Raw genomic sequence first — 26,016 nt, 5'->3', positions numbered from 1 at the left:
CAATGTGCAACATAAATGGGCTCCTACAGTCACTTGACTCGCCATCTGAAGAGGGGATACGCTACCCAGATGGAGTCGGGATTGGAGAATACTCAACTGAATGGTCCACGCCACCATCACCAAAACAACACCTTGAGAAAGACTTGAACTGACCTTAACTGTACTTTCGAAGCCGCCTTTCCCATAAACCTCATATGTCGGGCCTGGCCTGAAGAAGCCCAACACAAACTACAAGCCTGAGCCTGGCCCAACGTCCAAAAGGTTTATTTTCTCAAGCCCAAGCCCAACCACGAAGCCCAACACAAACTACAATCGCAAAGCCTGAAAGCGTGGCCTGCATGTTGTTTTTTCCGGTGCGCGTACATGTAAGCCCGCCCGAAAAGTTGCAAAAATAGAAGCCCGGCCCAATCCGCCCCGGATATTCTTTTGGGCCGCAGAACAGAACCCAAGCCCGGCCCGAAAGGCCACGTCCCTGAGCCTAAGGACTGATTTGTGCGAGCCCAACAAGCCCAATAGCTGCGCGAGTATTTTGTTTCCACTCCGTCTGAACATATCAATGGTAGTCCCTTCGTCTCAAAAAAAATAAAAAAATCAATGGTAGTCCCCCGCCGCACCTAAGCCGCCGCCGGTGAACTCGACGGGAACCACCCTTCACGCCCCTGCTTCTCTGCGGCTGGCCTTCGTGGACCCTACCAATCTACCGCCCACCATGGCGTCTGCTCGCTTTCTGCGACCTTTTATCCCCAGTCCAACCACAAGCGCACACCCCTCGCCTCCCCCTTCCCCTCCAGCAACGGCCGCACCCGCCGGCCGGGGGTATTTAGCCTGCGGTCGCCAGTTCGTCTGCGCACTTAATCTGGTTCGTAAGTATGCGCGGGATTCTTGTCCATCCCTCTTTTATCTGCTAAAATCCGCCAGTTGATTCCTCGAAATCCATATACAGTAACTCTGTAGAGGCTAGAATACTTTGATTTGTGCAAATCCCTATGAAATAATTCATGGTTTCTGAGATTAATCCAGGGTATACGTGAAATTTGGCTGCCTGAATCGAGCAGCCTCTAGTTGAATCTTGAATGTGAGCGCCTACCAAATCTTCCTGTTTGAACACGCACAAATACTAGTATTTTGTTGTGGGAAAAGGGAATGATACTAAGAATGAATGAAATTGGATCTTGCCATGAAGAATGGTAAAATAGGAGACACCTTACATATTGATTTTCACTCTGTCAGTATCTTGAATGGGAGACTAGTAGGTAGTAGGAGTTGAAGTCTTCCCAGTATAGCAGAGCCAAGATAAACATCATGGCTTTGTTGGTGTATGTTTCAATAAGGGTGTTTTGTTGGTTTCTGGACATGGTGTTTGATTTTGATCATCATATTTTTTTTAGAGCCGGAGGAGGAAGAAAAATAGGGTCAAAAATTTAGAGGGCAAAAGGGGAACTACATTTTATAGGATGCGTACATAGCATATACTTGTTGTCTCAGTAGCAGTTATTATTATTATTATTATTATTATTATTGTATTCAGTAATGTTCACTTCCTTTTTTCAATCGCGTTGTTATTTCCTCACTGCCTACTTAACACCACTTCTGTCTTCCCTTCCGAAAAAGCAGGGGCAATAGTTGCATTTTTAAATGACAGCGGATAGAAGACACCGAAGACAAGTATTGCCTGTGATATGGCACTGTAATGACCGCCTGGAGTATGGTGAGTACCGGATATCCTTTCTCCATCTAAAAGAGTTTCCTTTTTATTTTCTCTTCTATAGAACAGAATCATGATACCATATTTATCGTGTATCTGCCCTTTATTTATACAAATCTACCATCATATAAAGACCACTTAAACTCCTGGGAACAAAATACAGATTTGTCCAGTCGTGTTATTAGTGCATATATCATGCAGTTATACCTGTCTTTTACACGGAAGGGAATTCACTAATATCTGTATTTAGGCATCCCAATATACAAACCATATTAACTGTTGAAGGCAGAGTGACAGACAGGCTGCAAACGGCAGATCAACAAGCTAAGAGAACATCGCCAGCCAGAAACTAACATATCAAAACCATAGGAGTGCAATATATAACTACTACAAAGCCATTAATTAAGAGTGAGTGTGTGATGCCAGTTCAAGGGGCTGCCCTGGATGTTTCAGTAAAATGCCTTGCGGTATATGTAGCTGTAACAACCCCCTCATTTTGTCTTACTTTAACATAGCCATTCCTTATCCTGTGAATCGCAGCAGCAGCATCTCTGATGCACATTCTCTCTGTCGGTGCATGCTTGCTGCATGATAGTGCAACCTTCATGACAGAGAATATGGCATTGCTGCCATGTTCCATTGTGTTGCTTCCATCCTGCAAACTATTAGCACTGGCTTCTTCAGTGGACAACATGACTGGATCAGCAATCTGCATTAGCATCCCTGGAAATGCATTCTCGGCATGTTTCTGCAGGGTCAACCCATCTTTAAACATGTCATGAGTAGGCGCCATGCCTGTAAACAACTCGAGGAGGACAGTTCCGAAGCTGTACACATCTCCACATGAAGAAACTTGACCACCTTCGCCATATTCTACATTGCATAGATAAGAATTAATGATTTTGCATACAAAATTAATGTTGTGCAGTATGTAATTTTAGAGAAATGTTTAGCTACCTGGAGCGACGTATCCAATTGTTCCCCTTATTCCAACTGAGCTCTTTGAATTGATCAGCTCCTCAACTGCTGGTTCAGGAAGAATCTTTGCGATGCCGAAGTCCCCAATGTTAGCAACTAAATCCTCGTTGAGAAGAATGTTGCTTGGCTTCAAGTCACAGTGAATTATCGGTGGTTCACAGTTGTTGTGCAAATAATCTAGTGCATCAGCAATATCAACTGCAATAGTTAGTCTCTGCATCAATGTCAAGCCTTGGAGTTGGTCTGAGGCATGTACATCCATATGTAACCACCTATCTAGGCTCCCATTAGGCATGAACTCAATCACAATGGCTTTGAAGTCATTTTGGTTCGAGTCAGAGCTTGAACAACAAGTCACGAGACTAATCAAATTCCGATGGCGGATCTTACTAAGTGCCTCACACTCAGCTAGAAAGCTTTTGGAAGAGCCAGACTGTTGAAGATCAAAAACCTTTACAGCTACTATGGTCATCATATTTTTGAGCAGCAAGCAACATTTATACACCGATCCGTACCTTCCTCTGCCAATCAAATTATCTATTGCAAAACCACTTGTTCCTTGGACCAATTCAGCATAAGTAACTCTGGGATAACTGTCATCCATCAATTGGAATCCTCCTGTGGTTGTAGACTGAGCTTTTGATTTTTTTCTCATTGTGAAGAAAACAAGCATCAAACTCAAACCCAGGATGATGCCAGCAGTTGCGGTAACTAAGGTGATAGTCAAATGGCGTTTGCTCAAGCCATGTCCCACGGATTCCGGCTGGCATGGGGGCAAATGTAACTCTGATATACCACCACAAAGCCCCAAATTCCCCATAAACGAAAACCCAGATGCATTACTGAACACTCCCCGTGATGGAACTTCACCACCCAGATGGTTGAAGGACAGGTCTAACTGGTACAATGGTGCCACATTTTCCAAGCTTTCTGGGATATGACCAGACAAGTTGTTGTGTGCAAGGTATAACTCCTGAAGGCCATCCATTAACCCTAAATCTCGAGGAATCACACCTGAAAGTGTGTTCTTTGTAAGATTTAGCAACATCAGACCTCGCATTTTACTGATGGATGAGGGAATGCTACTATCAAATGAGTTATCATTCAGCTTGAGTTCTGTCAAGCTCTGGCAATTGCTGAGTGCATTAGGTAGGGGCCCTGACAAGTTGTTCTGTGATAAGAATAGGCGTGCAAGGTTTGTCAAGCCGCCAACTTCAGGTGGAAGAGGACCAATAAAGTAATTGCTCGACAAATCCAGGACGTCTGACAGGGACGATAGGTTAAAAATCACTTTTGGCAATGGACCTGTGAACTTATTGTTTGAAAAAGTTGCCACAGTTACCTCTTGTAGGCTCCCAAGGCTTGCTGGAAGAGGCCCCTCAAACGTGTTTTTATCTATGTACAACTTTAGTAGTTGTGTCAAGTTCCCAAGGGAGGATGGCAGGAACCCTGTCAGTAGGTTATCTTCCAACTCCAGGAATTGTAGTGAATTTAACCTCCCTATGGTTTCAGGCAAGGCACCAGTAAACAGGTTACCCGATAGTTGCAAATTATTTAGCCCAACAAGATTGCCTATGCCAAGTGGTATCTTTCCCGAAATCTCATTGACTCCAACATATAGTGATTGGAGTTGTGCTGATAGGTTGGCAACTGAGCTTGGCAGCTCGCCACCTAGCATGTTGAATTGGAGGTTCAAGAAACTGAGGCGTGTGCAGTTTGTCAACAATGTCATAAACTCCCAGTCCTGCACAGTAGTCGCCATGAACTGATTTTTCCCAAGACTGAGGTGGACTGGGCAGAGCATTCCAATCTCTGGAGGCAATCTTCCGGTGAATTTGTTGAACGAGGCTTCTATTGCATATATCTTTGTTGAGTTGACAAGAGAAGCTGGAAGGTTCCCTGTAAAATGGTTACCTCTGAGTTGTAGGTATGCAAGATTTGGTAGGTGATTGCCGAAGTCTGAGGGTAGTTTACCGCCCAAATCATTTTCCACTAAGCCCAAGTCTATTAGATAGGAAAGGTTCAAGAGAGCTGTAGGGATGGTGCCTGAGAGGCGATTTTCTCCCAGGTCTATGTAGGCAAGGTTACCGAGCCTGCCAAGGCCCTCAGGGATGGCACCCTCGAGTTGGTTTGTGGGTAAAAGGATTGCTTGCACTGCTGAGAGATTGGTAAGTGATGGCGGGATGACTCCAGTGAAGTTGTTATTGCTCAGGTCTATGAACTCGAGACTTGGCAAGTCTCCGAGCCAAGCAGGGATTTCTCCAGTCAAACGGTTTGAGAAAATGCTGATTACTTCAAGGATGGTGCAATTCTTCAATCCAGCATTTACATCACCATGAAGTGAGTTGTTGTACAAATAAAGTTGTTGTAGGGAAGACAGACGACCGATTTCTGAAGGAATTTCACCTTGCAAATTGTTCTGGCTGAGGTCTAGAATTTTCAAGAAGGAGAGGTTTCCAATGGAGGGTGCAATCGTGCCACCAAGGCCCTCTGAAGAGAGGTTAAGCACTGTGACCCTGTGCTTGTGCTTATGGCTGCAACCGACGCCTGGCCACTGGCAGTAGCCAGTCGTTGTGTTCCATGCAGCTAGGACACCATTCTGATTTCTTAGGCTTGCCTTGAATGCCAGCAAGGAATCCACATCAGTCCTATTGCTGAATGCTCTCCCTGATGCTGCTTGGAGTACACATGACAACAGAAGCAACAGAAGAACAGGAAACATTGAAGGCGCTGGGAATCAGAGGAAAAATGTAAGCTTAAAGTATTCCATATGCTACACTCAAAACCAATGATATCCTGATCATTTTATTTATTATGGCTATCCTCTACTGGTATCATTTAATATATGTTCAACTCCATTGTTCTGTTCTCTTTACCATCTTCTGTTATTTTTTCTGACTTCATCTTTTCAGAACCTCAATTCAATTTTGGTGATTGTGAGCCCTCTAAGATCCAAAAAAATGGTGTCCGCAAATACAAGGTTCAACAACCCTTCCAAAAAGTGGACACATTGAATTTCGCCTAGAGAATATGAGAAGCAAGGTATGAATCACGCACCTTTTGATTTGCTGCTTCTAGGTTCTGAGGAGAAGACCGTTTTCCTGCCTCCGCCGCTGCCTGGTATGCAGCTCCTACCTTCAGTACTTATCTTGTATGCACTATAAATGAAAGGAGCCGAGTCAGGAAAACCAATTATTTGTATGCTCGATAATATCTACGGGTTATAATACCCTAGCTGTCTAGAAGCCTGCAAGTGCTATCTTGTTTATCTTTCCTTGCTTTTGGCATTTTACAATTATTATGGACTGATTAGACAAATTAATGTTTTAGAAAGCGATGCCCTGTTGTCTTCTCTAGCTAGTTGTTGCCTCAATAATGTATCAAGAATGGCAGCAAGTATAGACGCCAGCCTTGACTGGATATAAGATACTAAATCAAATTCGGAATATTTCTAGAAGAAAAACTTAAGAGTGCCAGCCAATTGGGCTGTGTTGTCACGCTGGCTTCGAAATGAGATTCCACTGGTTCTCCTGAAAAGCAGCCTTTCTTCACACTTCAGAATTACGGCAATCTGAATTGACGAACAGATTAATCTTTCCTGGATTGGACATGTGGTTTCTTGGATTGGGTCGTCTAGTTCGTGTTTACTCGCTGCTGCTGCGCCTGCGGAATGCCTGGGAGTTGGCACACACCCAAATGGGGGCTGGACCGGCAACTGGCACTGTTGATCTCCGTCTGGCTAGTAGCTGATGCTGCTGCGGCGTCCTAGTTGATGGCTAGTAGCTGATGGTGGTCCTGTAATCTGGTTGTTGCTTGCATCTATCTGAATTTGCAGTCGTCAACATTAATGGGTTTTTACCCCGTAGCTGGTGTTTTGAGTGGGGCCACCCAGCAGTGGGTTCCTATTAGTGCATGATGAACTCGCTCTCTGTTTCCGTCTGTCCGGTCTGTATGAACTGAATATTTCCTGTGATAAATGGAGAGGGGACAAATCCGGTTCAGGGAAAAAGCAACTGCACTGCAAAAATTACACAAGCGGGTTCTGCAAGAATTATTAGCCTACTGTGAAAATTGCTTGTTATAATTTATTCGTTTCCTTCTAAAAAGATTTTTTTACCCTTTTCGAGAACTCATTGCCAAATGGGAAAATAGTGCTAGCCCAATGCTAAAGGAAAAAAGAACCTGGTACTACCTCACATTTTGACAGGGAATATTTTTAGTTTTGCAGTTTCATCAGGGAATATTTTCGGTTTTGCACGTTTAAACCTCAGATGATTTTCTAGTTCATTATACATCCGGTTCAAGAGAACACAAACCGTGGTGCTCTACATATTCATATCTTGGACAAATTTGGTCTTACAAGAACTTCATTTTCAAATACCTGAACAAGAGAAATGCTATTTTTTTTCTTTCAAACTGGGACTCACCCGTTTCCATTTATTTCTGTTAATGGAAACAATACCATACATGCAGAACACAGAAAAAACAATATCAGAAGCCTCCACTTATGCCAGGAAAAACCCACTGAAACGCTTTCGACAAGCATCCTATGAATCGATAAAACCTGTCAAGACTCTGACAGAGTACCAAATGTGCCCAGACTTCAAGGTAATAACTACATCTGACGCAGTAGGCCAAGAAAATGAATGAAAATGGCAAAATGACAAGATACAACAGCTAGTTAGCTGCTCCAGCTCCATCATCCCCTCCATCCAGCCCCATCGCAAAGAGATAATTGAATGCAGAGTCCTGTCTAGAGAAATGTGAAGCAAGGTATGTATGACGCACCTTTTGATTTGCTGCTTCTGATTTCTGAGGAGAAGCCCGTATTCCTGCCTGCGCTGTTGCCTGGTATGTAGCTCCTACCTTCAGTAATTATCTTGTATGCACTATGAACGAGAGGAGTCAGGAAGGCCAAGCATTTTGTACGCTCCATAATATCTACGGGATAATACCCTTTCTGTATATAAGTCAGGAAGTGCTAGTATCTTGTTTTCTCTTTCCTTGCTTTTGGCATTTTACAATTCGGACCAAATAGTCTTTTAGAAAACGATGCCACCGTTTTCTTCTCTATCTAGTTGTTTTCTCCTTAATGTATCGAGAATGACAGCAAGTATAGACTGGGTAAAAGATCAAATGAAATTAATTCAGAATATTTCTAGAAAAAAAAGAAGTTAAACTGAAGCGTGCCATCTGATTGGACTGTGTTGTCATGCTAACTTTGAAATGAGGTCATCATTATTCACTGGTTCTCCTGAAATACAGCCTCTCTCCGCACCAAAGAATTGCCGCAATCTGAATTAGCGAACAGATTAATCTATTTTGTCTTGATCGGGATTTTAGTTTCATCGGATTGTGCCGTCTAGCTTGTATGCATGCCTGCGTTGCGAAAAAAATATCGTCAAGGCTCCTCCCTCCATTGGTTTCATATGTCGCCACTGATGTACCAGCCTTCGGTACATAAAATGAGAGGAGTCAGGAAGGCCAAGCATTTTTATGCTCGATAATATCTACGGGATAATACCCAGTTTTTTTGCGGGAATACGGGATAATACCTGTGCAGTCTAGAAGTCTGGAAGTGCTATCTTGTTTTCTGTTACTTGTTTTTGGAATTTTACAATTATTACGGATTGACTAGTGTTTTAGAAAATGATGCCCTATTGTCTTCTCTAGCTATTCGTCGCCTCATTAGTGTACCAGACAATGACAGCAAGTATAGACACCCGCCTTGACTGGGTAAAAGTCTAAATCAAATTCAGAAATTTCTAGAAGAAGAAAAAAAGGTTAAGAGTGCCAGCTGATTAGGCTGTGGTGTCATGCTGGCTTTGAAATGAGTTTATCATTTTCACTAGTTGTCCTGATATGTAGCCTCTCTTCACACTGAAGAGTTACGGCGATCTGAATTGACAAACAGATTAATCTCTCCACCCTTGATTGGACATTCGGTTACGTTGGGATTGGATCGTCTAGTTTGTATGTATTCGGTGCTGGTGCTTATCTTGCCCATCCCTCTTTTATCTGCTAAAATCCTCCAGTCGAATCCTCCCAATCTAGAGGCAGTAACTCTGTAGAGGCTAGAATACTTCGATCTGTGCAAATATCCGTGCAAAATAATCCATGGTTTCAGGGATTCATCCAGGGAATGCTTAGCGGGACTGACTGAATCGAGCAGTGTCTATCTGAATGTGAGCGCCTATCAAATCCTCCTGTTGGAAAACACAGAAATAATAGTATTTTTGCTGTGGGATATTCTTGGAAAGAATCTGGAGATGAATGAAGTTGGCTCTTGCCATGAATAATGGCGAAATGGACCAGTAGGAGTTGAAGTCTTGGCAGTAGTATAGCAGAGCCAAAATAAGCATCATGACTTTGTTGGTTTATGGTATTGATGTTTGACTTGGATTGTCATATGTTTTAGAGATGGAGGAGGAAGAAGAACCTGGTCAAAAGTTTGGAGCGGCAAAAGGCGAACTACATTTATAAGATGCGTACATATCATATTACTTGATGTCTCAGTAGCAGTATCATTATTCAGTGATGTTCACTTCCTTTTTTCTGAACCGCGTTGTTATTTCCTCGATGTCTTCTGAACACTGACTCTATGTTCCCTTCCCAAAAGCAGGAGAAAACATGTATGGATTTATAAAGACAGTTAGAAGGAACTGAAAACATTGGCTGCGACATGCCGCTATGTTGAACCCCTGAGTATGGTGAGTACCGGATATCCTTTCTCCATCTAAAAGAGTTCCTTCTTTTTCTTCTAGTAGAACGTAAATAAGAGATTATATACATATTCAGCTTGTATCTGCCCATCGTTTATACAAACCTTCCATCATATAATGACCACTAAACTCCTGGGAACAAAGTATATATTTGTCCGGTCTTGTTGTTATTGAGCATACTATTGGTGTATATGTCATGCAGTTATAACTTTATTTTAGATGAAAGATAATTCACTAATATCAGTATTTAGCAAAGACAAGACAAACAGTAGCCGATACAAATGAGATTACTAGTTCACAATGTAGACATCCCCACATACAAACCATAATAACTGTTGCATGGCCAGACAGGCTGCAAAGGACAGATCGACAAGCTAAGAGAACATGGCCGGCTAGAAACTAACATATCAAAATCACACGGGAAGTGCAAATATAAGCACTACAAAGCCAATTATTGAGCGTGAGTGTGTGGCTTCACTTTAGGGTGCTGGCGTTGATTCTGCAGCAAAATGCCTTGCATTAGCTCTAACAACTTCCTCATTTTGTCTTCCTTTAACATAGCCATCCCTTATCTTGTGAATTGCTGCAGCAGCATCTTTGATGCACATTCTCTCTGTCGGTGCTTGCTTGCTGCATGATAGCGCAACCTTCATGACAGAGAATATGGCGTGTTCCATTGTGTTGCTGCCATCCTGCAAACTATTAGCATTGGCTTCTTCAGTGGACAATAGGACTGGATCAGCAATCTGCATTAGCATCCCTGGAAAAGCATTCTGGGCATGTTTCTGCAGGGTCAACCCGTCTTTAAACATGTCATGAGTAGGCGCCATGCCTGTAAACAACTCGAGGAGGACAGTTCCGAAGCTGTACACATCTCCACATGAAGAAACTTGACCACCTTCGCCATATTCTACATTGCATAGATAAGAATTAGTGATTTTGCATACAAAATTAATGTTGTGCAGTATGTTATTTTAGAGAAAAGTTTAGCTACCTGGAGCGACATATCCAATTGTTCCCCTTATTCCAACTGAGCTCTTTGAATTGATCAGCTGCTCAACTGCTGGTTCAGGAAGAATCTTTGCAAGGCCAAAGTCCCCAATATGAGCAATTATATCCTCGTTGAGAAGAATGTTGCTTGGCTTCAAGTCACAGTGAATTATTGGTGGTTCACAGTTGTTGTGCAAATAATCTAGTGCATCAGCAATATCAACTGCAATATTTAATCTCTGGATCAATGTCAAGCCTTGGAGTTGATGTGATACATGTACATCCATGTGTAACCACCTATCTAGGCTCCCATTAGGCATGAACTCGAACACAATGCCTTTGAAGTCGTTTTGATTCAAGTCAGAGCTTGAACAACAAGTTATGACACTAATCAAGTTGCGATGGCGGATCTTACTGAGTGCCTCACACTCAGCTAGAAAGCTTTTGGAAGAGCCACACTGTTGAAGATCAAAAACCTTTACAGCTACTGTGGTCATCATATTTTTTAGCAGCAGACAACACTTATACACAGATCCATACCTTCCTCTGCCAAGCAAATTGTCTACTGCAAAGCCACTTGTTCCTTGGACCAATTCAGCATAAGTAACTCTGGGATAATTGTCATCCATCAACTGGAATCCTCCTGTGGTTGTAGATCGTGCTTTTGGTTTTTTTCTCATTGTGAAGTAAACAAGTATCACACTCAAAGCCAGAATCATGCCAGCAATTGAGGTAACTAGAGTGATAGTCAAATGACGTTTGCTCAAGCCATGTCCCACGGATTCTGGTTGGCATGGGGGCAAATGTAACTCTGATATACCACCACAAAGCCGCAAATTCCCATCAAACGAAAACTCAGATGCATTACTGAACACTCCACGTGATGGAACTTTGCCATTAAGATGGTTGAAGGACAGGTCTAACTGGTACAATGATGCCATGTTTTCCAAACTTTCTGGTATATGACCAGACAAGTTGTTGTGTGCTAGGTATAATACTTCAAGGCCACCCATTAGACCTAAATCTTGAGGAATCACACCTGAAAGTGTGTTCTTTGTAAGATTTAGTAGCAACAGGCCTCGCATTTGGCTGATAGATGAGGGAATGCTACTAACGAAGGAGTTGTCGTCCAATCCGAGTTCTGTCAAACTTTGGCAATTGCTGAGTGCATCAGGTGGGGGCCCTGACAAGTTGTTTTGTGATAAGTGTAGGCGTGCAAGATTTGTCAAGCCGCTTACTTCAGGTGGAAGAGGACCAACAAAATAATTGCTTGACAAATCCAGGATGTCTGACAGAGACGATAGGTTGAAGATTTGTTTAGGCAATGGACCTGTGAACTTGTTGTTTGAAAATGTTGCTAAAGTTATCTCTGATAGTCTCCCGAGGCTTGGTGGAAGTGGCCCCTCAAACATGTTGCCATCTGTGCACATAATTAGTAGCTGTGTCAAGTTCCCAAGGGAGGATGGCATGAACCCTGTCAGTAGGTTATGGTTGAACACCAGATATTGTAGTGAATTTAGCCTTCCCATGGTGTCAGGCAAGGCACCAGTAAATTGGTTACCAGATAGCTGCAATTGATTTAGCCCAACAAGATTGCCTATGCCAAATGGTATCTTTCCAGAAATCTCATTGAGTCCAACATATAGCACTTGGAGTTGTGTTGATAGGTTGGCAATTGTGCTAGGCAGCACGCCACCTAGCATGTTATATTGTAGGTTTAATATACGGAGGCGGGTGCAGTTTGTCAACAACGTCATAAACTCCCAGTCCTGTACAGTAGTCGCCATGAACTGGTTTTTCCCAAGATTGAGGGAGTCTGGGCAGATCATTCCAATCTCTGGAGGCAATTTTCCGGTGAATTTGTTGTAGAAAGCTTCTAGACGAAATATCTTAGTTAAATTGACAAGAGAAGCTGGAAGGTTCCTAGTAAAGTGGTTGAAGTTGATCATTAGTTCCTTGAGATTTGGGTGGTGATCCCCAAAGTCTGAGGGTAGTTTACCGCCCAAATCATTTGCTCCCACGCCCAAGGATATCAAAGAGGAAAGGTTCAAGAGAGCTGTTGGGATGGTGCCTGAGAGGCGATTTTCTCCCAGGTCTATGTAGGCAAGGCTACCAAGCCTGCCAAGGCCCTCAGGGATGGCACCCTCGAGTTGGTTTTTGAAAAAATATATTTCTTGCACTTCTGAGAGATTGGTAAGTGATGACGGGATGATTCCAAAAGTTATTTTTGTTCAGGTCTATGACCTTGAGGCTTGACAAGTCTCCGAGCCAAGCAGGGATTTCTCCAGTCAAACGGTTTGAATCAATTTCTATTGTTTCAAGGCTGGTGCAATTCTTCAATCCAGTGTTTACATCACCATGAAGGGAGTTGTTGGATAAAATAAGATGTCGTAGGCGAGACAGACGACCAATTGCGGAAGGTATTTCACCTTGCAAATTGTTCTTGCTAAGGTCTAGAGTCCTCAAGAAGGAGAGGTTTCCAATGGAAGGTGCGATGGTGCCACCAAGACCTTCCGAAGAGAGGTTAAGCACTGTGACCCTGTGCTTGTGCTTATGGCTGCAACCGATGCCTGGCCACGAACAGTAGCCACTCTTGTGTTCCATGCAGCTAGGAGACCATGCTGGTTGCTTAGGCTCGCCTTCAATGCCAGCAAGGAATCCCCATCAGTCCTATTGTCGAATGCTCTCACTGATGCCAACTGGAGAACATATGGCAAGAGAAGCAACGGAAGAACACGGAACATTGAAGGCACTGGGAATTAGAGAAATATTGCAAGCTTTGAATAATTCCATATGCTACACTCAAAACTAGTGAACATATTCTGATAAATTTTATGGCTAATCTCCCTCTTCTGCTACTGTTTAATACATTTTCAAATCCATTGTTTTTCTCTACCTTTCTGGTTATTTTTTTTTAAATGAGGAAATTACACATACCGTCAAGTTTAGGATTAAGTAGTAACAAAAAGAAAGAATTCTATCAGATTTTGTTGAGAAAAACTGAAAAGCAGCTGAGCAGAGCCTTGACTCAAGCCGAGCGCCCCCTCTAGTCACTGAGACTTGCAACCTGCACGCCATATTTCGCATTAAGTGACTAATCAGAGAAATGATGTGTTTTTTGTTACAACTTGTCCTTAGAGTTGTTGGTATCAACTAAAATCCCTTGGAGTTGTGCTTTTGTGTTACCTCAAGCATAAATGTTGTGTATTTGTGCAGGTTTCCTCTCTCCGAAAACCTCTTGAATTACAATTCATTTTTCTGTGTCAGTTCCATGGGATCTAAAATATTTGTTTGTTTTTGATAGTTCAGCCTTGTACTTCAACGGGTTCTATTTCTTTTAAAAATACCTAACATGAGTTCTAACTTCTTTCTCTTGTTTGAACTATATATTACACTTGTGTATCCTTGGTAATTTATTTTCCTGTTTACTAGATCTGTCGGCTCCGGATTGATGGTCGATGGCAGCACATGTGTCTTTGGCAACGGGCATACGCTACAGTATCCAAAATACAGGTATGTACAAATACAAGGTTGTAAAAGACCTCTTTCCTACACAAATGCAAAAGCGCAAGTTGACGAGATATGAATCACCTACCTTCTTTTATATCCTGGTGGTGTGGTTTCTTTGTATCGAGTGTGGCACGGCGCTTGCCGGGTAAAGAAGGCACTACCAGTTGCCGACTCCTCGGGAGTTCTTTGGCGTCGAGCGCGGCAAGCAGCAGGGGGAGAGCAGCCGCTGCTGTAGCTGCTTTTTATTATTGCTCTTGGGATGAAGCAGCTGTTTCTGCGCTAGATTTGGATGGATACACAGCAAAGCAGAAACAGGCTGTGAGATTATAAGGACGAAATGTGTGGCGGACCCTAGCAGAAAAAAAGAAAAAGAAATGTGTAGTGGAGAAGAACCAACTTCTCTTCAGTTGGACAACTAGTTACAGCGTCTTGTTTTCTCAAACGAAGACTATCAGTTTGTTGAGAATCTTCGCCAAGCTGTAAATTCGTATTTATATTTCGTTTGAGTAAACCGAGTTCTATGCATATGTGTCTGATTTGCTTTATTCGTAAAAGGTGGTGAAATAGAGAGAAAAGAGGTGTTTATTATATATATAGACATAAAGGACGCACTGTTTATTCCGAGAAATACACTAAACTCATGCTGGTAGCCTGGCATTACACTACATCAGTCATTGCATAAAAAATACTCATAGAAAATAGATGTTCAATCTTCAAACTTTTGTAGTTCTCTGTATAAAACAAATATCAAAAGTCCACTCTGCTAAACCTACAACAGTTCACTGTAACAAAAACGAGAAACAATACTCAGCTAGGGAAGCACACTAAGCTACGTCAGTATAGTGCAGCAAGGGGATGCACTACATTACGGCATTTCTAACCGATCCCCTAAAAATAGTGGAGTATCCGGAGTATATTTATGCCACTAAGTTTTGGCCGGACCTAGCCGATCCCCTATATATAACGGAGTAAATTTTTGTTTCTTCTGAACTTTGCGATTTTAGTATATATTGCAACTACATATTATCACACATATAGAAACTAAACATAAATTTGAATGTTCAAGCAAATCATAAATATAGTTTACAAACCGACAAACCAAATATTCAAGTTTAAACACGTTGAATGGTTCAAATGTAGCAAATAGCATGTGATAGAACAATTAGGACTCACTAAGACGTTGTCGGTGATGCTCAACAAGATCTTGTTGGAGCTGAGCATGAACTTGACGGCTTTCGATCTTGCAATGCTCCTCAAAGAATGCCAATATAATGTTCGTACCATAGCCAGGCTCTACCGGAGTCCCGTTGGTGATGTACCGAAAGTTCTTAGGCATACCTCTCTCGTCTTCAATGATCCTGTTATGCAATATAATGCAACAAGTCATGATAGAACCTTGGAGCTCCAGTACTCGGCAAGGCCATGAACAATTGCAAAACGCTTCTGAAGCACAACAAAGGCTCTCTCAACATCTTTCCTAGCAGCATCTTGACATTGGGAAAAGTGAATGTTTTTGTTACCTTTTGGACACGGAATTGTTTTGACCAAGGTGGTCAATGGTGGATAGATGCCATGCGCAAGGTAGTAACCCATCAAGTAGTTGTGCCCGTTGACCGAGTAGTTACAAGCAGGAGCTTCACCTTTAATAAGCCTAGAAAACAACGGTGGTCTCGACAGCACATTCAAGTCATTGTGAGAGCGAGGCAAACCAAAGAATGAATGCCATATCCAAAGATCCTTCGATGCAACTGCCTCAAGAATGATTGTTGGATCGTTGTAGTGGCCTTTGTACTGACCCTTCCACCCTGCAGGACAATTCTTCCATGTCCAATGCATAAAGTCAAGTGATGCAAGCATCCCTGGCCATCCTCTTGCTTCACCCTAGTCATCAGCTTCTGGGTGTCTTCCTTGGTTGGTGTTCTCAAGTACTCCGGGCCAAAGAAAGCGATCACTGCTTTAGTGAACATTCAAACAACCTCCAAGACTGAGTCTTCACCAATGTGCGGACATAGTCATCGATTGCATCACACAAACACCCATATGCTAAGACTCAAACAGCCGCAATGCACTTCATCAGAGGGCTTGCACTTATCTCTCCACATGCATTTCTCCGGAGATTGAACCAATCATCATATCTCTCAACAACTTTTGCAATGGTCAGAAAAAGACTTGCGTGCATCCGAAAGCGCCGGCAAAAATACTTCTCTGGATAGGTAGGCTTTGGGTCAAAGTAGTCTATCATGATCTTGGCATGACCCTCCGCTCTATCATGGTTGATGTGTATGCGGCCAAACTGTGATCCTCTCCTCGGCCACCGAACATCTGAAGGAAATATGCCCTAGAAGCAATAATAAAGTTATTATTTATTTCCTTATATCATGATAAATGTTTATTATTCATGCTAGAATTGTATTAACCGAAAACTTAGTACATGTGTGAATACATAGACAAACAGAATGTCACTAGTATGCCTCTACTTGACTAGCTCGTTGGTCAAATATGGTTATGTTTCCTAACCATAGACATGAGTTTTCATTTGATAAACGGGATCACATCATTAGAAGAATGATGTGATTGACTTGACCCATTCTGTTAGCTTAGCACTTGATCGTTTTAGTTTACTGCTATTGCTTTCTTCATGACTTATACATGTTTCTATGACTATGAGATTATGCAACTCCCGATTACCGGAGGAACACTTTGTGTGCTACCAAAGGTCACAACGTAACTGGGTGATTATAAAGGTGCTCTACAGGTGTCTCCAATGGTACTTGTTGAGTTGGCATAGATCGAGATTAGGATTTGTCACTCCGATTGTCGGAGAGGTATCTCTGGGCCCTCTCGGTAATGCACATCACTATAAGCCTTGCAAGCAATGCAACTAATGAGTTAGTTGCGGGATGATACATTACAGAATGAGTAAAGAGACTTGCCGGTTACGAGATTGAACTAGGTATTGAGATACCGGCGATCGAATCTCGGGCAAGTAACATACCGATGACAAAGGGAACAACGTATATTGTTATGCGGTTTGACCGATAAAGATCTTCGTAGAATATGTAGGAACCAATATGAGCATCCAGGTTCCGCTATTGGTTATTGACCGGAGACGTGTCTCGGTCATGTCTGCATAGTTCTCGAACCCGTAGGGTCCGCACGCTTAAAGTTCTGTGACGATCGGTATTATGAGTTTTTGTGTTTTGATGTACCGAAGGTAGTTCGGAGTCCCGGATATGATCACAGACATGACGAGGAGTCTCGAAATGGTCGAGGCCTAAAGATCGATATATTGGATGACTATGTTCGGACACCAGAAGGGTTCCGAAAGGTTTCGAACATATACCGGAGTACCGGGGGTTACCGGAACTCCCCTCCCCCCCCCCCCCCCCGGGAAGCTATTGGGCCTTATGGGCCTTACTGGAGAAGAGAGAGGGCAGCCAGGAGGTGGCGCGCGGCCCCCCTTGCCCCAATCCGAATTGGACAAGGGGAAGGGGCGGCGGCCCCCCCTATCCTTCCTTCTCTCCACCTCCTCCTTCCCCCTTCTCCTTCTTGGAATAGGAAGGGGGGGGGGGACAAACCTACTTGGAGTAGGATTGCCGCCCCTTGGGCGCGCCTCTTCCTTGGCCGGCCCTCTCCTCCTCCCCCCTTTATATACGGGGGCAGGGGGCACTCCAAAGACACAACAATTGATCTGTTGATCTCTTAGCCGTGTGCGGTGCCCCTCTCCACCATAATCCACCTCGGTCATATCGTAGCAGTGCTTAGGCGAAGCCCTACGTCGGTAGCTTCATCAAACATCATCACCACGCCGCCGTGCTAACGAAACTCTCCCTCGAGCTCTACTGGATCATGAGTTCGCGGGACGTCACCGAGCTGAACGTGTGCTGAACGCGGAGGTGCCGTACGTTCGGTGCTGAGGATCGGTCGACCATGAAGACGTACGACTACATCAACCGCGTTGTTATAACGCTTCCGCTTAACGGTCTACGAGGGTACGCGGACGACACTCTCCCCCCTCGTTGCTATGCATCACCATGATCTTGCGTGTGCGTAGGATTTTTTTTGAAATTACTACATTCCCCAACAACATTATCATTGAAAATCATGCCTAAAATGTTGTCAAAGTCATCATCATCTTCTTCCTCTTCGGATGACGACGAGGCCTCTAAGGCCATCTCCCTTAACCTCTTTATTTATAATTCAAACGGCTAGGTTCAATCCAAACGGCTCGGTTGACAAAGAAACGATAAAAAAAACTCACCTAGGCAATTTCGAACACTTACATTGCGGTGGTGGTGCAACGGTCGGTCGGTGTCGGTTTGACCAAACAGGCCGACAGTGACGAGAGGGAATGGCCAGCAGCGGTGTGCAATCAAGGTGAGATGCGGCAGCTGGCAAAAAAAAGAAGCAATGAAGCAATCCGACGAATCAATAATGGCGGCGGTGGCGACATTTCACCTTGATTTCGACGGCGGCGACGGGGGCCCAACGGGCTCGACGTCGGGCAGAAGGGCGGCGGGGCGGGGGGGGGGGGGGGGCAGGGGAGGAAACGAGGTAATGGCAGGGCCGGTGGGAGGTCGCCAGGAGTCACACCGGCGATTTTGCAGGGGCGGGGGGCAACGCGAGGGAGAGGCGCGGCTTTTACTCAGCCGTCGCGCAATGGAGTAAATTTAGGAAAAAAGTTGGGGCCGCAGTAAAAATTATACTCCCTACAGCGAATAAGGGATCGGCTAAGTGCCTATACAAAAACGGAGGTTCACTATGCTAAAGCTACGACGATTCACTTTAGGTAGAAAACAAAAGTTTATACTCTTCAAACATATGTGGTTCGCTATATAAAAATCAGAACTCCACTCTGCTCAACCTACATTAGTGTCCACCCGAATTGGAAGCCACCGTCTTCATCATAAAACTCACAACAAAGTTCGCTAGGGCCGTCGTCGGACATATTGAGAGCAAATACAACAAACATCATGGTTGTACCGCTCAAGATCAACATCTCTTTCGATAAAAAATGTCCGGCCACAAGTTCACTTGGTAGCGCTGGACAGTTCAGTGACAGCGGTGCACATACTCTGTTTTCTCGAGTGCAAACCTGCCATACCAACTTTTTTGCTGTGCACTCGACCGCCGAAACCACTTGGCCAAGTAACTCCGGCACCATCATATGAGTCTTGATTCGAATACCAAGACATCGTGTCAGCGTCAACCCCCAACCAGAAGGCCTCGCCGCGTGGTACTCGTCAAGACGCCGTGTCCGGTGTCCCCTCGCCAGGCAGCCATCCATAGACGGCGAGCTCCAATAGCCATGGCCACCTCCATACGGGAGGTGTAGGTGGAAGGAATTGCTTCACCACCTGCTGCCACCCACGACCGTGATAATAACATTGACCTAGCCGATTAAGAAGAGCAATGAGATCTTTTAGGTCTTTGTGATGATTACGACCTGCCACTTAATTAGGAGCTCGATGCCTACTTATTCATTACTTAGTGGTAATTGTAGTACGTAGCGAGCTTTGGCCCTCGACATCATGGCTAATAGCATGCGTGGTCCTTGGTATCATAACCAAACAGGTTATCAGCACACGGCAGTGCTGAGCCTCTCATAGTCCAAAAAGTTTAAGGCTACAAAGTACTGGAGTATTTAAGATCGTCGTGATTCTTCATTGTCTGAACTGAGGCAGCATTGAAGCCACAGTAGCAACATAGCCCAATCAGTTCGCACCCATGAGTTTCATTTTGTTTTCAGATATAGTCCACATTCCACTCACATAAGTTGTCAACAAGTCAAAAAGGTGCCATTAGTTGATTTTTTTCCGCATCCATTAGCTTAATTTTGTTTCTAGATATAATTCACTATCAAGATTTCATTGAAGTCGCGAACAAGTCAAAAAGGTGCCACTACTGATGCATGTTGTTATCCATGATACCGAGGACCACGCATGCTATTAGCCATGATGTCGAGGGCCAAAGCTCGCTACGTACTACAATTACCATTAAGTAATGAATAAGTAGGCATCGAGCTCCTAATTAAGTGGCAGGTCGTAATCATCACAAAGACCTAAAAGATCTCATTGCTCTTCTTAATCGGCTAGGTCAATGTTATTATCACGGTCGATGCCTACTTATTCATTACTTAGTGGTAATTGTAGTACGTAGCGAGCTTTGGCCCTCGACATCATGGCTAATAGCATGCGTGGTCCTCGGTATCATGGATAACAGCATGCATCAGTAGTGGCACCTTTTTGACTTGTTCGCGACTTCAGTGAAATCTTGATAGTGGATTATATCTAGAAACAAAATTAAGCTAATGGATGCGGAAAAAAATCAACTAATGGCACCTTTTTGACTTGTTGACAACTTATGTGAGTGGAATGTGGACTATATCTGAAAACAAAATGAAACTCATGGGTGCGAACTGATTGGGCTATGTTGCTACTGTGGCTTCAATGCTGCCTCAGTTCAGACAATGAAGAATCACGGCGATCTTAAATACTCCAGTACTTTGTAGCCTTAAACTTTTTAGACTATGAGAGGCTCAGCACTGCCGTGTGCTGATAACCTGTTTGGTTGGCAGTGTGAGAAAGCACGCCATCCTGATGTGTCTGTAGCAGAGGGCAGTGCTGAGCCTCTCATGGTCCAAAAACACACCATTCATTCATGTTAGTTGTTACCACAAGCATTGAGGTCATGTTTATTACTTTATCAATCCCGCTCCACTTTTGTCTAGTTGGATGTGCCATCTAAAACAATATCAATCTTTTAAAGTAATGGCATTATCATCCTCCCGTCCAAATATTGAGAGAAATGATATGCTTTTGTGTGTGTGCGTGTGTGTATGCGCGCACGCGCCAAGAGAGACATGATACTATAACCAAGCTAACTTCAGTCCTTTTAAACTATTAAATTAATTAACAATGTCATCCTCCAATCCAACGAGAGATTATACTAACTAAGCTAATTTCTGCAACTCCACCATGATGACCGTGGACTTGTGAGCTTTTTCGGTTGATAAATTTCATATAAAAGTTTCAGTTACGAAATAGAGCGGGCAATTTCATATGGAACCTAGTTGCAGTTTACAAGGGTACCCAAGATGAGAATAAATATGCTTTCCTACATGAATTGGTCAATCCGGCAACGGGTAACTCACGTCCCATGCATATTTGTGTCGGGGGGGGGGGGGGGGGGGGGGGCTTTAATATCCTGAGGTACTATGAAGAGGGGGAGGGCCTTTAATATCCTGAGGGGTACTAGGAAGAGAAGAATGATGATTGTTTTAACACACATCAGCCTTTATTATTCAACACTGTGTGTGTGTGGGGGGGGGGGGGGGGGGGATGGGGGTGTTAATATAATAAGATACTAGGTAGAGAAAAAAACACATTGGCCTTTATTATTCAACACTTAGGGGGTGGGAGCTTTAATATCGTGAGGTGCTAGGAAGAGAAGAATGATGATCATTTTGACACACATTGGCTTTTATTATTCAACGATGTGATCGACAGTATGAACTTATAGAAGCTAGTATGTCGGGGCGGCATTTCACATGGGTTAATAATTGTCGGATGCTAACATATAAAAAACTCAATTGAGTACTCATGGACGCCAAATGTGAGCTAAAATTTCCTATGGTAGCCTTGTGTGCCCTTGAGCACATCGAGATACTGGTGGACCATGCATCGATCATTCTTGATTCTAACTCTCCAGTATCCTCCACCGTACGCCACCCATTCAAATTCAAATTGGGATGGTTACAGCGGGAAGGCTTTGCAGACATCATCAAGAATGTTTGGAAAGGCCCACCGATGGTCGAATGCCGATACAGAGATGGAATTTTATTATCCATGCCACAAGGCGATTCTTTACTGGATGGACGAAACACATCACCGACATATACAAAAAAAAAGCCTGACCACTATTATTGATGACCTCACTGCCTGAACATGAGATTGGTATGAAAATTCAATTCAATGAACGGATAGCACACCTCTTGCCAGAAGAGAAAATCAAGTGGTACCAAAGATCCAAATCCAGGTTTATCTTGGAGGGAGAAATTAAACAACCCACAATATTTCCACATGGTCGCCAATGAGTGACATAGATAAACGTGTATTTTTAGTCTCCAACGAGATGAGGGACAGTAAGTGCTGAAATATTATATAAACAGATACTACAAGTCTATGTTCGGGGCTCCGGATGAGGGTAGTGTACCGCCCCGCCCGCAGCCACCGGTTCCCAACCGTTATGCCTAGCGGGATCTAGACTTTCCCCATAGATCAACACTTTGAGGTTCTTTGCGAATGGGCTCGTGGTAAAGAAGGAATTCATTGTTGGTATGAGGAGTCTATCATTCCTATTAAGACAGGTTACAGGTAGTTTAACCCTCGACGAGGCCCAAATGCATAATATCCCATAACTCACGGGAGAACAAAATTATATCGTCACAACACCTTTCAAGGAAGAGGAAGTGAGAGCTGCAGTGTTCCAAATGGAACACAACAAAGCTTCGGGCCCCAATATCTTCCCCGCAGAGTTCTATCAGAACTTTTAGGATGTCGTCATGATTTGTTGAATTTCTTCATGCCAACCAACTTGACCTATCAAGGCTTAATTTTGGTGAAATAGTTTTGTTTCCAAAGACTATGAAGGTTGAATGGATTTAGTAGTCTTTGTCTAGAGATGTATAGTTGTGATGTTTCGATTAGGCACGTGCTAACTCTAGACCAGAGCATTTCTGAAACTTGCTACTATGAGACAAGAACGACATCAACACCGCGGTGTGCAAGCCCTCCAGAATCCATTGCTAGTGATAGATGTGTGCCTCTCTAAGAGTTGGCAGAATTTCTCTATCCATATCTCATGTACGTAATTACATTAATGCAGCAAATGCACTATGGCAAGGCGTGTGACTGAACAAAGCACTGCAACCAACTGATAGACAAGAATCTTTTACCTTATTTTAATGCTAGAGAGCAAAAGACATATGGGTTACACTGGGATTGGCATTCTTGAACGAATAAGTTGGTGTACGCTTTTGAGGGGAGGGGGCTTATGTCTTATTCTCATCGACCCCACCAAGATCCATATTAAATATTAAAGATGATTCACAGAGATCTCAAAGATAACTTGATCCCATATTAGATATAATATAATGTAACAAACGGTCCACAAATTTGGTTGGTTTTCCATCTTTCCAAAGTTCCCAAGTACGAGCCAATAGAATCACCAACTCAAGTGACGATATTTTATTGGATTGATGAAATTTTATGATCTCACAGAAAGGTATTGAAGCTATAGATGTCCAATTTTACAACAATTTTTTTTCACCTCCCACCACATATTCAGGTGACATGTAACCGCTATTTCAATCATTTCAACAGAGCATGCTATCGTCGGCATGTATTAATATACGATAAGCTTCTCCTCTTCATGACTGCAATGGACGAGAATTCTAACTAGACTCCCGTGCTGCAATTTGGCAATTAAATTTACTTCATTGCTAAGCTCCTCGAATACCTTGTTCCAGAATCATCACTAAACATTTTGGTAATTATTTCATCTCCATTTTCAAGTATAGCATTGTAGGCCTTGCCAAAACCTCCTTTTTGATGCACATTGGAATAGGAGAAAATTGCCCCTTGCATTGACTAATAAAAAAATTGTGGCATGTAACACCAACACTAGTAAAACTAAATGGCAATGATAGGGGCGGGGGCTCTAGCCCCCCCCCCCCCCCCCCCCCCCCTCTACACACACATAACTTCATACTATTTTCTCAGTACTTGTGTATGCTAATGTAACTTTAATTTAATAACCAATTTAGTCATGTTTTTCTGAGTTTTGGACACACTTTATTTCCTTCCACAGGGCCTCAGAAGACATAGGACTAGCCATCCTCGCAAGTTCCTAGAGTGGCAGATGATTATTTGCAACCCTGCTAGTCACAGTATAAGCATCAGTTTGCAATCTCTGACACACTTTCACACCGCATACAAACACATAGTTGCTTCACTTCATGTTAAAGCACTATCTGCAAAGACGCGCCCTCGACGTGAATGCTTGCTAATATCCACCAAGCAGGAGATGCATGCAGCAGTGCACAACTTTGAGAGAGGGTTTGTAGCACGCAGCGGCCAGTATACACACTAAGTCACGCATTTGTGGCGTTTGTAGCATGCATAATTTTTTGAGAGATTGCACGGTCCATCCACTTCACCATGATAGTTACACTCTCTCATGCTTTTTAATTTGACTTTCAATTGAACTGAAAGTCTAATTTATTTTTTATTTGCATATTTATGTTCCTTGCTATGGAAACTTTTAGAAAGAACACTCTTGAATACATTTTGACATGTTGTAAAATTTCACCAAGTTTGAAATATTAAAACTTGATAATAAAGAAGGATAGTGAAAAAATTACATTATTAAGTTTCTGCCAAGTTTTACCAAGTTCGAGCCTATTGTTCTCTACATTTTAAATTTCCTAAGGAATGATTGCAAGGCTTGTAGCGGTATCCATGGCTTCGGAGCCAAACACCGTTGACATTATCAAGGCAAATCATCGAATCCACCACCCTCGAACCGCCCTTTGTGTCCCTGGATGCATGTCTACCCCAGACATGACGACCGCTCAAGAAGAGAACTTCCACACCACCTATAAATGTTGGATCCGCCATGCCAAACAATCAATATAAGAGGACTCTCACGGACCCCTAGACTACTCCATCGGGGCGTAGTCTATATGGAGCTGGAACTGGAGAACACTTATTCCAAATGTTCGCACCACGTGCATTAAAGTCATCGTGAAAACACTTTACCTAACCCTAAGCGCATCTCTAACCCTTGCCTAAAAGCATTTTAACTCTTCAAAAGATTCTCTTTTATGGAGCTCTAACCCAGCTAACACTTCCACTATACATATGGACTGTTATGTATTATTAAGTAGTATGTGGCAACCTAATTTTGATTTTACTGCAAAGTTTTAGTTTTAGGGAGTTAACTTTTGGGGAAGTGTTAACTCCACAATTTTTAACTCCTCATTAAGATTTAGCAACATAATTGCTAGTTGCTTAGTCCCCCCCCCCTCTAGTCGACAATACCAATCTTTTCAGCCGGCCCAAAACTGTCGCGATGTAGGCGAGACCTAAGAGGAATTGGAATGGACGAATAATAGCTTTCACGGTTGACGCCCACGAGCATCAACTAGGGTTCTATTCCATTTCCTCACTTTCAAAGTGGACTCCGAGAGGTGGGCCGAGTTGCTCGGTAGCAACTAAAGGGCGGGGGGGGGGGGGGGGGGGGGTATGGGCTGGAGAGATAACTGATTGCGAGCAACTATGCGCTCAGGCCCAGCTTATTATTGACCTCGCTAGCTTTTCTAAGTTTATAACTCCTATGAATTGCCTAAAAATTATCCCGTCCATGTTGTTGTAGTGTTGTAGAGAACTCACTATAATGTTGTTGTATGTTACAGAAAATAGTAATATGGTTGTCAATCTTACCCCTGAGTTGGATTTCTTTAGGAGAAGACTTACCCCTAATTTTGTAGAATAATCAAATTTTATAAAGTTGAAGTGTGTTGGTTTCTTGTCTTCCCACAGACACAATGTTATCTCCTGGAAATTTGGGCCTAACAAAAGATTTACCACCAAATCCGTGTATGAACTGCTAGAAAATCCTTTTGCTGGTTGTGAGTATAGGCGGAGCTGGAAAGCTAGGTTACCTTTAAAAATACAAATCTTTCTTGGGAAAATATTACAGCTCTAATTAGGGATGAGGTGAAGAGAAGAATTGGCCTGATAACCCTAAGTATGCATTCTGTGGTGAGAGAGAAACCTCTCAACACCTATTCTTTCTTTCCCAGTTGCTAGGGTGGCCTGGCATACTGTGGGCTTGATCTTTGGGACTGATCCATGACCAAATAATATCTGACAATTTTGGCCTTGTGATATACTTTCTTTCCTAATGGGGATTTTTTTACAATGTTAGTTTACCGGCTTTTTGCTGGAGCATTTGGAATTGCTGCACCGGAGCAACCTTCAAATTCAAGTTGCCTCAGTTTCCATTTGTACGTGCATTTGCTTCGTGTGCTTCTCTATGTCATGGGAA

At 43.1% G+C, this 26,016-nt stretch overlaps 2 protein-coding genes and 1 long non-coding RNA gene across 6 annotated transcripts; 1 reads left to right on the top strand and 2 right to left on the bottom strand.

Moving 5' to 3' along the window:
• Positions 1 to 517: 517 nt before the first annotated feature.
• LOC125515362 (uncharacterized) lies at positions 518 to 14,424 on the top strand. 4 transcript variants are annotated; one of them, XR_015609012.1, is made up of 5 exons: positions 518 to 859; positions 1,615 to 1,708; positions 5,596 to 8,868; positions 9,102 to 9,393; positions 13,828 to 14,424. It is a non-coding gene; the product is annotated as an uncharacterized LOC125515362 (long non-coding RNA). The 4 variants fall into 4 exon arrangements; XR_007286972.2 differs by lacking the exon at positions 5,596 to 8,868; XR_015609011.1 differs by having other exon boundaries at positions 5,596 to 9,393.
• On the bottom strand, positions 1,734 to 5,841 carry LOC125515359 (uncharacterized). The gene is made up of 3 exons (XM_048680821.2): positions 5,741 to 5,841; positions 2,663 to 5,413; positions 1,734 to 2,578 (listed from the first exon to the last, which is right to left on the bottom strand). Exons 2-3 carry the CDS (start codon positions 5,403 to 5,405, stop codon positions 2,133 to 2,135), a joined length of 3,189 nt encoding a protein of 1,062 aa, XP_048536778.1. The 5' UTR covers positions 5,406 to 5,413; positions 5,741 to 5,841; the 3' UTR covers positions 1,734 to 2,132.
• Positions 9,735 to 12,999, bottom strand: LOC125515361 (putative LRR receptor-like serine/threonine-protein kinase At3g47570). The gene is made up of 2 exons (XM_087528994.1): positions 10,400 to 12,999; positions 9,735 to 10,315 (listed from the first exon to the last, which is right to left on the bottom strand). Exons 1-2 carry the CDS (start codon positions 12,342 to 12,344, stop codon positions 9,885 to 9,887), a joined length of 2,376 nt encoding a protein of 791 aa, XP_087385120.1. The 5' UTR covers positions 12,345 to 12,999; the 3' UTR covers positions 9,735 to 9,884.
• Positions 14,425 to 26,016: the final 11,592 nt, after the last annotated feature.

Source organism: Triticum urartu, chromosome 6A, assembly GCF_056163025.1.
Source record: "Triticum urartu cultivar PI428250 chromosome 6A, HENAU_Tu73, whole genome shotgun sequence".
Lineage (NCBI taxonomy): Eukaryota > Viridiplantae > Streptophyta > Magnoliopsida > Poales > Poaceae > Triticum > Triticum urartu.
This window is presented reverse-complemented; position numbering and strand designations above follow the sequence as displayed.